At 59.1% G+C, this 11,350-nt stretch overlaps 1 protein-coding gene across 1 annotated transcript in view; it reads left to right on the top strand.

Annotated features, from left to right (window-relative positions):
* LOC124076386 (MICAL-like protein 2) overlaps positions 1–5,598 on the top strand; it is a 72,273-nt gene extending 66,675 nt beyond the window's left edge. Inside the window, exons 16-20 of the mRNA XM_046420281.2 lie at positions 18–108; positions 204–277; positions 869–983; positions 1,979–2,034; positions 2,321–5,598. Coding sequence (XP_046276237.1) covers positions 18–108; positions 204–277; positions 869–983; positions 1,979–2,034; positions 2,321–2,397 — 413 coding nt within the window. The 3' untranslated portion in view covers positions 2,398–5,598. The remainder of the gene's footprint in view (positions 1–17; positions 109–203; positions 278–868; positions 984–1,978; positions 2,035–2,320) is intronic.
* The last annotated feature ends 5,752 nt before the right edge of the window (positions 5,599–11,350 follow it).

The following is an 11,350-nucleotide window of genomic DNA, read 5'->3' on the forward strand; positions in this document are numbered from 1 at the left end:
CCAGCTTCTGTCCCCAGATGACACGGAGGACGGCCTCATGGTGGACTGGTTCCAGCTCATCCACGAGAAGCAGCTGCTGCTGAGGCTGGAGTTGGAGCTGATGTACAAGTGAGCGCCCCGCAGCCCGGGGCCAGGGGCCTGTCCCAGAAGGCGCCGGTGGGGCAGCCAGGTCAGGCCAGGCCTCAGACCTCTGTGTCCGGCAGGTCCAAGGACCAGCGCCTGGAGGAGCAGCAGCTGGACCTCGAGGGTGAACTGCGACGGCTGATGGCCAAGCCCGGTGCGTCCTGTGTCCCTCCTGCCAGGAAGGCCAGCCTGGGGGCCCCAGGGCGCGGGCCAGCAGGGGTGGGAGGCCTCAGCCCCAGGCCGGCAGGAGGGGTGCGGGCTCCCCAAGCCGCCCTGCTGCCCCCGTGGGAGGCCGGTGGTGTTGCGAAGGGGCCCGAGCAGGCAGGGCTGGCTTTGAGTCCCCTGTCCTTCCCTTCCTGGCCGTGTGTCCTTGGCCACGTCGCTTGGCTCTGCGCCTGACTTCCATCCTCCCCAAACGCGGCCGCATGGCACCCTTCACAGCTGGTGTGGACAAAAAGAGGGCAGTGGTGAGGCGCGTCCCCCAGCGGCCATGACTGCCCTCCCTGTCCTTGCCGTGGCTGTGGCCTGCGCCTGCCTCTGTGTCCCACTGTGGCCAGCACTGGGGGAGGAGGCTCAAGGGACAGGGTCCAGCATGCAGACTGGTCGGTCCCTTCTCCCACTCGCTGGCCTGGAGCCTGCTTGGGGGCTTAGCACCCACCTTCCCTCGAGGGAAGAAGCCCACAGCTGGGCAGGTGACACTGTCCCCCAGCGGGGTGGGGATGCCTCTGACCGGCTGTCCCTGCAGAGGCTCTGAAGTCACCCCAGGACCGGCAGCGGGAGCAGGAGCTGCTGAGCCAGTATGTGAACACGGTGAATGACCGCAGTGACATCGTGGACTTCCTCGACGAGGACCGGCTCCGGTGAGGCAGGATGTGCCCAGGGGAGGGCAGGGCTGAGGGGCCGGGGAGCGTCGCCCCCCGAGTGCCAGGCCCCTCCCAGCCAGGCTGCCCTCACTTGCACCTTCTGCCCCCCAGGGAGGAGGGAGGCCTGTGCGCTCAGGCGCGTCCCTCAGGCGCGTCCCTCACGCGGGCCCCTCACGCCACACAGGCCTCCCAGGCCACCGCCTCAGTTCCTGGCCACAGAGCTCCTTCCTGCTCCAGGTCCCCGGCCTTCAGGGTCAGCGTTGTCCAGAGGAACTTTCTGCTGTGAGGGAAATGTCCCCTTACCAGAGCTGTCCCTCATGAGCCCCTGGCCGCGTGGTCATTGGTCGCTTGTCCTGTGGCCTGCGCAGTTGGGAGCTGGATCTGAAGTTTTGTTTTTGATGTGAATTTTCACAGCCGTGTGTCTTCTGGCAACAGCGCTGGGTCGTGTGGCCTCGGGGCTGTCCCCAAGGACCTTTCCTGTCTCATGTCCCAGATGAGGGCCTTGTCCGGTCCACACAGGGTCAGCAGCCCAGGCTGAGCCCATGAGGGAGCCTGAAGGCACCTTCCCAGGCCCCCCTGCTGTCCCTGTGTCAAAGTTGGGGTCAGCCTAGGGCCCCTGCTGTTCCCAAGCCACTGGTGTGGTCAGCCCAAGGCATCCTGCCATCCCAGGTCACTGGTTTGGTCAGCCCAAAGCCCCTTGCTGTCTCCAGGTCACTGATGTGGTTAGCCCAGGGCCCCTCTGCCCTAGATCACTGGTGTGGTCAGCTCAAGTCCCCTGCTGTCCCAGGTCACTATTAAGGGGCTAGGCCTGGAGAGGGCAGGGGTCCACCTGGTGGGGAGAGGGGTGTCAAGCTCCGGCCTCTTGGTCTGAAGAAGGCAGGTGGCCCCAGTCAGGTGGGGCCAGGGCTCTGGTAGGAGGGGACCAGAGACAGTGTGCCTCCCCTGCCCTGTCCAGGGCCTGTCCCCTCATGGCCACCCCATCTGTGTTCCAGGGAGCAAGAGGAAGACCAGATGCTACAGAACATGATCCAGAAGCTGGGTACCTCAGGTCAGCAGTGTGGGCGCAGGGGCTGCCGGGACTGGGGGCTGGGTCCAGACGGCAGCCTGGCCAGGCCGACTCCCCAGGGAGCTGAGCGGCTGATGGCTGGGGATCTGTGTGGGGCACTGGCCGGGGCTTTCACCGTGCTCAGTGGGGTGGGCACGCTGAGGATGGGGTGCAGTTCTCCTCTGGGCCCTGGAAGACCCTGGTGGGTGGGAGGGAAGGACTTCCCACAGGGACTCGTGTGGGCAGCGGCCAGCATGGAGCACAACCTCACTCTCCTTCTTCTCCTCAGGTCTCCAGAGGAAAAAGTCCAAGTTCCGCTTTCCTAAGATCTGGTCCCCTAAGAGCAAGACTGGTCACCCTGAGTGAGCTGCCCGGCAGGCCCAGACCTTGCATCTAGGCTGGAGGAGGGACTGACTGGAGGGGCACTCTGGCCACAGGGCCTGTGCCTCCCTTTCCTCGTGCCTTCAAAAAAGAAACTAGATGGGTGCAGTGGCGCATGCCTGTCATCCCAGAGACATGGGAGGCTGAGGCAGGAGGATCGCAAGTTCAAAACCAGCCTCAGCAAAAAGCGAGGCTCTAAGTAACTCAGGGAGACCCTGTCTCTAATTAAAATACAAAACAGGGCTGGGGAGGTGGCTCAGTGGTCGAGTGCCCCTGAGTTCAATCCCTGGTACCAAAAAAAGAAACTGACGGATGTCCCTGATGTCCTCCTCCACATTCCTTAGGTGAGCTGGGGGCCCAGCACCAGGCCCAGGGGCTCTACCTCAGTCCAGCTCTACCCAGAGGGGATGAGCTCTGTGGCCTTGAGTAGCAGCTGACCCTCTCTGGGCCTTGCCTGCGCTCACTGAGAAGGGTGCTCTGCCTCCTGGCTGCATGGAGAGGCTGGACATGAACTTCGTGGGGGGGGGGGGCGCTGTGGAACTGAACTCAGATGTGGCCCCCAGGAGACGTGCATCTCAGTGGCCTGACATCTGAGACCTTGGCTGTTCCAAACACTGGTGGCCGGGCCCAGGAATGGAAGACCCCTGGGTAGGGCAGGGTGTGACTGGCCAAAGGAACCTCAGGACCACGGTCTGGGAGCTTAAAGATGCCCAGTGTGGGCAGAGAGGCCAGAGGGAAGAGTCGGGAGGCAGACTGCCCGAGTGGTCACCAGGCCTGGGCCAGGTGCTCCAGCGTGGCCTGGTGCCCTGGGCCCTGGGCATCTGGGAGCAGTTCTGAGCAGAGGCCCCGGAGCCTCTGTGTATTAGGGGGAAGCAGGAGGGGCTTGGGCGGTGGGCTGACGGTGCAGCTGAGCCTCTGGGGCTCCCCAGACCAATGTCCTTAGATCTGACCCACCAGGGGACTTGTGGCAGTGTGGCATCTTGGCCACCAGGGGGAGGCAGAGTGCCACGCAGCAGGGATGGGGCAGCCTGGCGCACCCCCAAAGCGGCTCCATTTTTCAGATAAGGAAATCGAGGCTCAGAGAGGTGATACGGTGTCCTGAAGCTGCACAGCACATTATATGCAGGCTGAGGACTAGAACCTGGGGTCAACCTCTGGGCTTCTGGACTGTGCCCTTGAGGGGCCGTGAGTGCTCCTGGGGGGTGAGTCAGGAGGGGAGCCATGGGGCTTTTGTACAGGGAAGGCAAGGGTGTCCAGCTACTACCTTGGCCACCTGGGCTGGACCTGCTGGGGCCACACAGCTCCAAGGTTCCCCACAGGGCAATACTCAGGATCCAGCCATCAGGGGACCCCAGGAGCATCTGTGGGGTGCCTGGTGGCACTGGCTGGACACCCCAATGCTCAATAAATGGGGCCCTGAAAGTCAAGTCCCCCAAGCACTGACCAGCACTGACCAGCAGGACATATACATTGCTGCCTGCCAGGGGCCCGGCACCTGCAGCCCCATGTGACACTGGCCATTGGGATGCAGAGTTAAGGTGCCCGACCTGGCCAGATGCTAGGCTCTAGCAGCCACTGTTGGAGCAGTGAGGCCTGTGGGGCCCTGGGGTGGCCCCTTGGGGACGGGGTGGCGCTGGTTCACCCTGCTTGCCCCCAACTTGGAAGTGAACCGGCCCCCCCACAGCTGACCGGACAACTTGCCCTGCACCCCAGACTGGACTTGGGGCTTGGGCAATCTCCAGAGGTGCCCCAGGGCCACCCTCTCCTGCCTGTGTACACAGGAGGCACTTAATGTGTGCTCAGTCCTCTCTATTCCCAGAGTGGCCTGGAACAGCAGTGTTCATGCGTGGATATAGGGTGGGGGATAATTAGGGAGGGGCTGCCTCTGTCCCAACCCAGCCCTGTGTCCATGGGTCCCCAGGCCTGCAGCCTCCAGGGGTCTGAGACAGAGGCTGGGTTGAAGGACAGTCCAGGCCTGGGCTCAGCCAGGTGGCCCATCTTCCCAGGGCCCTGTGGGGACTCCAGCCTCACCCCTCTCCACTGCTCCCAGCTCCCTGGCCTCTGTGTTGCAGGCCCCTCTGCCTGAACCCCCAAGTCCCCCGTCCAGGTCCCTGTGCCCTCCTGGGAGAGGGGCCCTGGTCCCTCAGCCCCTGGAGCTCACCTGGCTTTGGCTGTTGTCCGGTCCCTCTCTCAGGTGGAGGTTCTTGATGTCAGGGGTTGCCTGTCCCCGCACTGTGTGTGTGTCCCCTGCTCTAGTATGGTGCCTGACCCCGAGCAGAGCTTGGCCGACATCCCCTGGGGGGTGGGTGAAGGAGCGAGCAAACCAGGTTCCACCTGTGACGCAGGTTGTCCGCGCCCTGTGGCCTCCAGTTTGTCACCTGTGCACCAGCAATGGAGACTGACACTGCCTGAACCCGACTCAGCGCCCTGGTGAGGGCTTGAGGTCCCTTGGGGGGCCTTCTGGGGTGTCCCAGAGCTGAGGGCCACACCTCTACTTGGGCCAGACCCCCACCCCCAGTCTCTGCAGCAGTGTGTGTAGGGCTCAGGGTGGGAGTTGAACCCACAGCCCACCCCTGTTCCTGAGGGCCAGGGCCTGGTCACCCACACCTCCATGTAGGCCTGGGTGTCCTCAGGGGGGTCAGGAAGACCCCAAGGGACTCAGGGGCCGGGGAATGTGGAGCAAGGTGTGGGAGTGGACACAGCTCTGGGTGGCCCCCTCCCCCTTCCCTGGAGATTCCTAACCCTGCAGGAGGGGTACAGCCAGAGGACAGGGGCGGGGCGGGGCGGGGCCCTCTCACCACCGCACCTGGTCACCGCCTTCCAGGGCCCTGCTAGCAGAAGCCTTTGACCAGGTGCGGTGGTCAAAGCACATCTGTCTGCTGGTCCACCTAGGGGTCTCCCCCGGGCTGGCCTTTCCGGAGGAAGCCCAGCCTGGAGTTTGGGGTTCTGCACTAACGAGGCCTCCCAGGCGGCCAGGAAGCCCTTGATGAAGACGGATAGAGCGAACGCGGCCCATTAAATTGTTAATAAAGAATATCCCACACACACCTTCATCCGCAGCCGTCCTGACACTTTATAAAGCACATTAGGATGTAATCCAATTGAAACCGCAATATCGAGAACATCTTATCACAAATTGAAATTATATCATATTCCTCTTTTCTTAAATTAAAAAGCTAAAACCTTTTTGTTTGCTCTCACGCGGTTGTGTAAAACTTAATCAGTGGTTTTAACAACATTACGTATCCATATGGGCCATTTCTAGTCTCATTTATTTACGAGGGAGAACTTTCCAGAAAGTGGCGATTGGATTTGTGAGCGGAGGCACCGGGCAATGGGGCTGCTTCCCTGGGGAGATGTCCTTGGTCTTGTCAGCGGGTGGCTGGGGTCAGGGTCCAAGGGACACTGGGACGATTTTGGTGTATGTGTGTTGGCCTTTGAAGAATCTCTGCTGGGCAGAGAGAAGGCAGAAGGGGCTGGTGGCCGGGTCCAGCGGTGTGGGAGGTAGCGTGGGCCCGGGTCTAGGGTGCCCCCAGGGCTGGAGGCCCAGGTGTGGGCCCAGGGGCAAAGCTCAAATGGCCACGTGAGACCTTGAGGACAGGGACCAGAGCCCACTGGACTGACTCGGAACTAAATTTCCTGCTTCAGCTCAGGGTACCATGAGGCCCTGGCAGCCAGGGCAGCTGGCCAGGCTTTCAAGGGACGATAGATGAAGAGGGACATTCAGGTGAACAGCTGCTGGTGGGGAATGGGATCCTGTGACGTGGGCACATGCTACAGTAGCCACTGGCCACAGGTGGCTGTCCAGCACCTGAAACAAAACACACCGGGGTTTCCAAAGGACCTGTGGCATCTCCCTACCAATATTTTGTACTGATTCCTTATTGAGATGGCAACACTTTAGGAATATTGGGTTCGATAAAATGTCATTAAATAGGGGCTGGGGTTGTGGCTCAGCGGTAGAGCGCTCGCCTAGCACAGCGGGGCCCTGGGTTGGATCCTCGACATCACATACAAATAAAATAAAGATGTTGTGTCCATCAAAAACTAAAAATAAATATAATAAATAAATAAATAAATAAATAAATAAATAAAAGTATTGTGTCCAACAACAACTAAAACAAAATACATTTTTTTAAAATGTCATTAAATGAACTTCACCTTCACCTCTTTTTCCTCTTTTTCGTACTGGGATCGAACCTGGGGCTGCTTAACTGCTGAGCTACATCCACAGCCTTGTTTGGATTTTGATGAGAGTCAGGATTTCGCTAAGTTGCTTAAGGCCTCACAAGTTGTTGAGGCTGGCTTTCAACCTGCAGTCCTCCTGCCTCGGCCTCCCGAGCTGCTGGGACCGCGGGTGTGCGTCACCGCGCCCGGCAAAGCCTCTTTCTTTTTTGCTGATTTTTAAAAAACATGTCAACTAGAAAGCTCTGAATGAGGCACATGGCCCCTGCATTCACAGATGGCCTTGTGATCTGTGGTCGGGTGGCTCATTGGGATCCCACTGGTGTCCTCTTGGTGTCTCCTGAGGGCATGGGCACCACTCCCCTGCCCTGTCCACTTTCTGTCCACTCTCTCTCTCCTGGGGCCGTGCTTTCCTGTTCCGCATCCTCCTTCCCCTTCCTGGCCACCGTGTGTCTGGGCTGGTGTCCCCCACCCTGCTGGAAACCCTCAGGGTTCTCCTCTGTTACGTGCAAGGCTAAGTCCTGTGTCACCTTGGACACCCCCCACCACCACCACGTGCCCAGCTGTGGGAGAAAGCTGTCAGGTGCTTGTCAGAGGGAACATTTGTCCTAGGACGCTGTTTCCAGTGACATCATCGGGGGAAGCACCCGGTGACGTCGACAGTCTCCCTAGACTGCTTGTTCCTTCCATCACCTCTGTCCACTCATCAAGCGCCTACTGACCGCTCCTGGGGGCGGGGCTGCTTGCTGGGTGCTGAGGGTCCCACAGCGGACAAGATGCCCACAGGTCCCGTCCTCAGGTTCTCAGGGGCAGGGGACAAACAAGCAGGCAGAGAACTGCAGCTGGGGAGGGGCTCTGTGGGGGGGGGTCTCAGAGGAGGGTTAGCCGGACTGGGGGCAGTCGGGGTGCAGCACCTGCAAAGGCCCTGTGGCAGGGGCAGGCACGGGATCTGGCTAGAACTAGACTCTGATGGCGCATGGGGTGGCCGGGTGGACAATCAGGACAGGGGCCATGGTCAGCCTCCAGGGGAGGACCACCTTCACAGTCTGCTCTGGCTGTGGTGTGGAGGGTCACAGGGGGCAGAGGCGTGGGGCAGCAGGAACTTGGATACATAGCCCAGGGCCAGGTGGGCCTGCTCTCCCCTCCTTGGCCAGAATTTAGTCACATGGCCCCACAGAGCTCCAAAGGACACTGGTGCGGGTGGCCTCTCTCTGGTCCTCCCAGTAGGCCTTGCCCTAGAGGAGGATGAGGGATGGACACTGGGGATATGAGTGTCCTGTGGCTGCCGTAACCAAGTGCCCCAGACTGGGGCTTAAACTAGCACATCTCGGTTCCCCCCAGACCAGAGGTCCGAGACCGAGGTTCAGGGACAGGCTCCCCGTGACGGTATCAGGGGACAATCCTTCTGGCCTCTTTTAGCTTCTGGTGACTGCCAGGGTTCCTGGGCCTGTGGCCACATCCCTCTAGTCTCTCCCCCCATGTCCCCGTGGCCACCTCCCCTGGGCCTGTGTGTCCAGATTTTCCTCTTGCTGTAAGGTCACCAGCCGTGGAATCAGGGCCACTCCCTGCTGGACGAGCTCCTCTCGCGATCTTCAACCGGTGACGTCTGCAGAGACCCGGTTTCCACACCAGGTGACGCTCCGAGGTTCTGAGTTTGGAGCACTGTTGGCCCCACCTCTTGGGGTCTTGGTCTCCTGCTGGTCTTTCTGTTTGCAGATGGCAGAGCCCTACCTGAGTGGGGCTTGGGGCCAGGAGGGGACACAGGGCCACCAAAAGGTCACCAATGCTGGGGTCAGGGCCCCACATTCTTTGAGGGCGTTGGTCACTGCTATGAGTAGACTCAGCTGCATGGGTGGCCTCGCATCCCAGAGGCGCGTTTGTCCAGGCTGGGGACACGGGGACTGGTACAAGGCTGGCAGAGGTCTGCTCCTTATTGTGGCTTTTGGTAAGGACTCAGAGAGTGATGAGACTCTGTGCAAGGCAGCCACTCTGAGAGCGAGAGGCAAGATCAGGGATCTGCCAGGATGATGTTCTGTCAGAAGCCGTCACCTGCACTAACCAAGGGCTCTGTGCTGGGTTGAGAAAGCCAGTTGTCGTGGCCCAACCGGAACTAGTACCAAAGGAAGTAAGCAGTTGAAGGCCCAAGAGGAGTATGTCCTGAGACTCTAAGTCTCCCCTTAAGGAAACAGTCTGATTATTATCTTTGCTGGATGTGGGGTGGGGCACAGGGTGGCATGTGGAATGTGAGACTTATAGAGCCACAGCAGCCAGTTTGGGACCCTGAGGGATGAGACTGGCAGGTCAGAAAAGAAAGGCTCCTGGGTCTTCGTTGATGTTTTGTTGAGCCCTGAATTTGCCAATCTAGAACCTTCTGGTACAGAGGGTAAAGAAACCCAGGATTCTTTGACTTGAGCATTTGGACAGTCGAGTCAGAGTCCTAACAGATTTCACCTGCACCGTGTAGTCCTTTCTCCCCACTCCCCAAGGATGTGAGCTCCTTGGAGATGTGGCCCTCAGCCTGACGGATAATCCCACAGGGATTTGGGGACCAGTGAGACCATCTTGGGTGCCCTCATCATCTAAGCTTGCCTTGGGTGGCAGGGGCACCATCCTGTCCACTCCTTGAAGCAGGGGACACCAGGGCTTGCGAGCAGGGTTGTGTCCCAATCCCATCCAGGATGAGGCCGGCTCAGCTGCCCCCAGCTCCTCGGTCCTCTGAGGGGCTGGCATTGGGTCATGTGACCTCCAGCAGGGCCCTGGCTTCCTCGTCATGGAAGGGGGACACCGTGAGGGTGATGTGCGGCTCCTGGTTATTTCGTGGGCAGGAAACTCTGAGGGCCACTGGCCCAGGGACAGGCTCTCTGTGGGTGGGCAGAGAGCGGTCTTGGGTCCTTCCCTGGGTGGGAAGCAGGACTCTGAGGGCTCCAATGTAGCCCCCCATCAACATCAAATGCCCCAGAAGGACAGACTCTCAGCCCTCCTGCTCCCAGAATCCACCCCCACACGACTTTTTTTTTCTTTTTTGGTCCTGGGGGTTGAACCCAGGGGCGCTTAACCACTGAGCCACACCCCCAGCCCTTTTTCACATTTTATTTAGAGACAGGGTCTCGCTGAACTGCTTAGGGCCTTGCAAGTTGCTGAGGCTGGCTTTGAACTCGCCATCCTCCTGCCTCAGCCTCCCCAGACCCTGGGATCACAGGCGTGCACCACTGTGCCCTTTATTATTTATCTATTTATTTTTTAGTTGTATCTGGACACATACCTTTATTTATTTATTTTTATGTAGTGCCGAGGATCGAACCCAGGGCCTCGCTCGTGCTGGGTGAGCGCTGTACCGCGGAGCCACAACCCCAGCTCATCCTCCACCCTTTTTTAAAGAGGTTTATTTTGGATCACGGTTTTGGAGGTCCAAGGTCCAGGGAGTGTGACTTCTCAGCAGAGGCGGTTCAGGGCATCACCTGGGAAGAGTCAGGGAGGACACGTGTGTGTATGCCTCTCTGGTCTTTCTCCCATTATTTTTTCCTATGTGGGATCATCGATTCTGGCTTCCAACAGGCCCAAGAAGTTCCACTTCTTATCTGACCACTTGCAAAAGGCTTGGGTGCTGCCCCTTGACCCCTTGGGCTTGCATGCTGGACCTGCAAGGGGTTCCCTCCTCCTTTGCATGACCCCAGGCTACAGCTCTCAGGTAAGGCTGGGAGGGTCCCCAGAAGCCAGCGGGACTGTCACTGCTCCAAGAAGTAGGAACTGAAGGGCCCCATCAGCCAGCAGCGCTTGGCGAGGCTCCAGACTGCAGCCAGGTAGCAGGCTGCGCTGTCTCCCTCCCCTGGAAGTGGGGGGCCCTCGGGGGGACCCTGAGTCACATGACCCATCAGCTGACAAAACAGGATGACTCAGCCGGCAGCTGTCGGCCCCTGAAATAATGACAAAAACAATTAGCAATCCAAGCAGTAGCCTTTCCTTAATTATCTCCTCCGAGTTTAATTAACTAGCTAAATTATCAGCAGTAATGTAGGCATTAATTATGTCAAATTACAGTGTAAAACTCACAAAGTGTGGAAATGTCAATTCAGCTCGGCTCACCTGCCAAGCGGGGCGGGGAGCGGGTGCGCGTTACCTGGGCGCGTTCCCGGGTGCCTACCTGTCTGTGCGGAGGGCTGAGGGGGCCCCGGGGGCCAGGGAGGAACCCAGACAGGGGCCAGCGTCCTCGGGGCCACAGTGGGAAGGCGCAGGGGACAGGGAGGCTGGGGCCCGGGGATGCTGATGGGGGTGGTGGGGTTGCTTTGGCTTGGACTAAGGGAGGCAAAGAGCTGACTGCCCGACCAGATGGCCAGGCTGCTGAATTATTAAATTATGAATATTAATACGAATCAGACACAAAAGAGGTAATAATTTTGCTGCCCTACAGAAATAATTAACATAATTTTGATAAATTACATGATAAGAGAATCTCAAAATTGAGGTAGATTTATCTTAATTAATATCTTGGACCAGCTCTGAAAGGTAAATTGTTCCTTGGGGGTTTTGGGGCAGGGTGAGGCCAGGGTGGGATGTGGCCTGGACCCAGGACCTGGGTTTCTTGCTGTCATAGACCTGGGGGGCAAAATGTGAGGTCCCCGTTGGATCTGGAGGTGCCACTGTGTCCTAGGCCAGGGGACAGGGCTCGCCGTGCCTCGGTCTCCCTTTCTCAAAACCTGGTTGGTGTCCCAATGCCTTTAGCTCCTACCAAAGCACTCTGGCCCTGTCGTGGGCC

Source organism: Marmota monax, unplaced genomic scaffold, assembly GCF_021218885.2.
Source record: "Marmota monax isolate L192 unplaced genomic scaffold, Marmota_monax_Labrador192_F-V1.1 WCK01_AAM20220418_F8-fsc00397, whole genome shotgun sequence".
NCBI lineage: Eukaryota > Metazoa > Chordata > Mammalia > Rodentia > Sciuridae > Marmota > Marmota monax.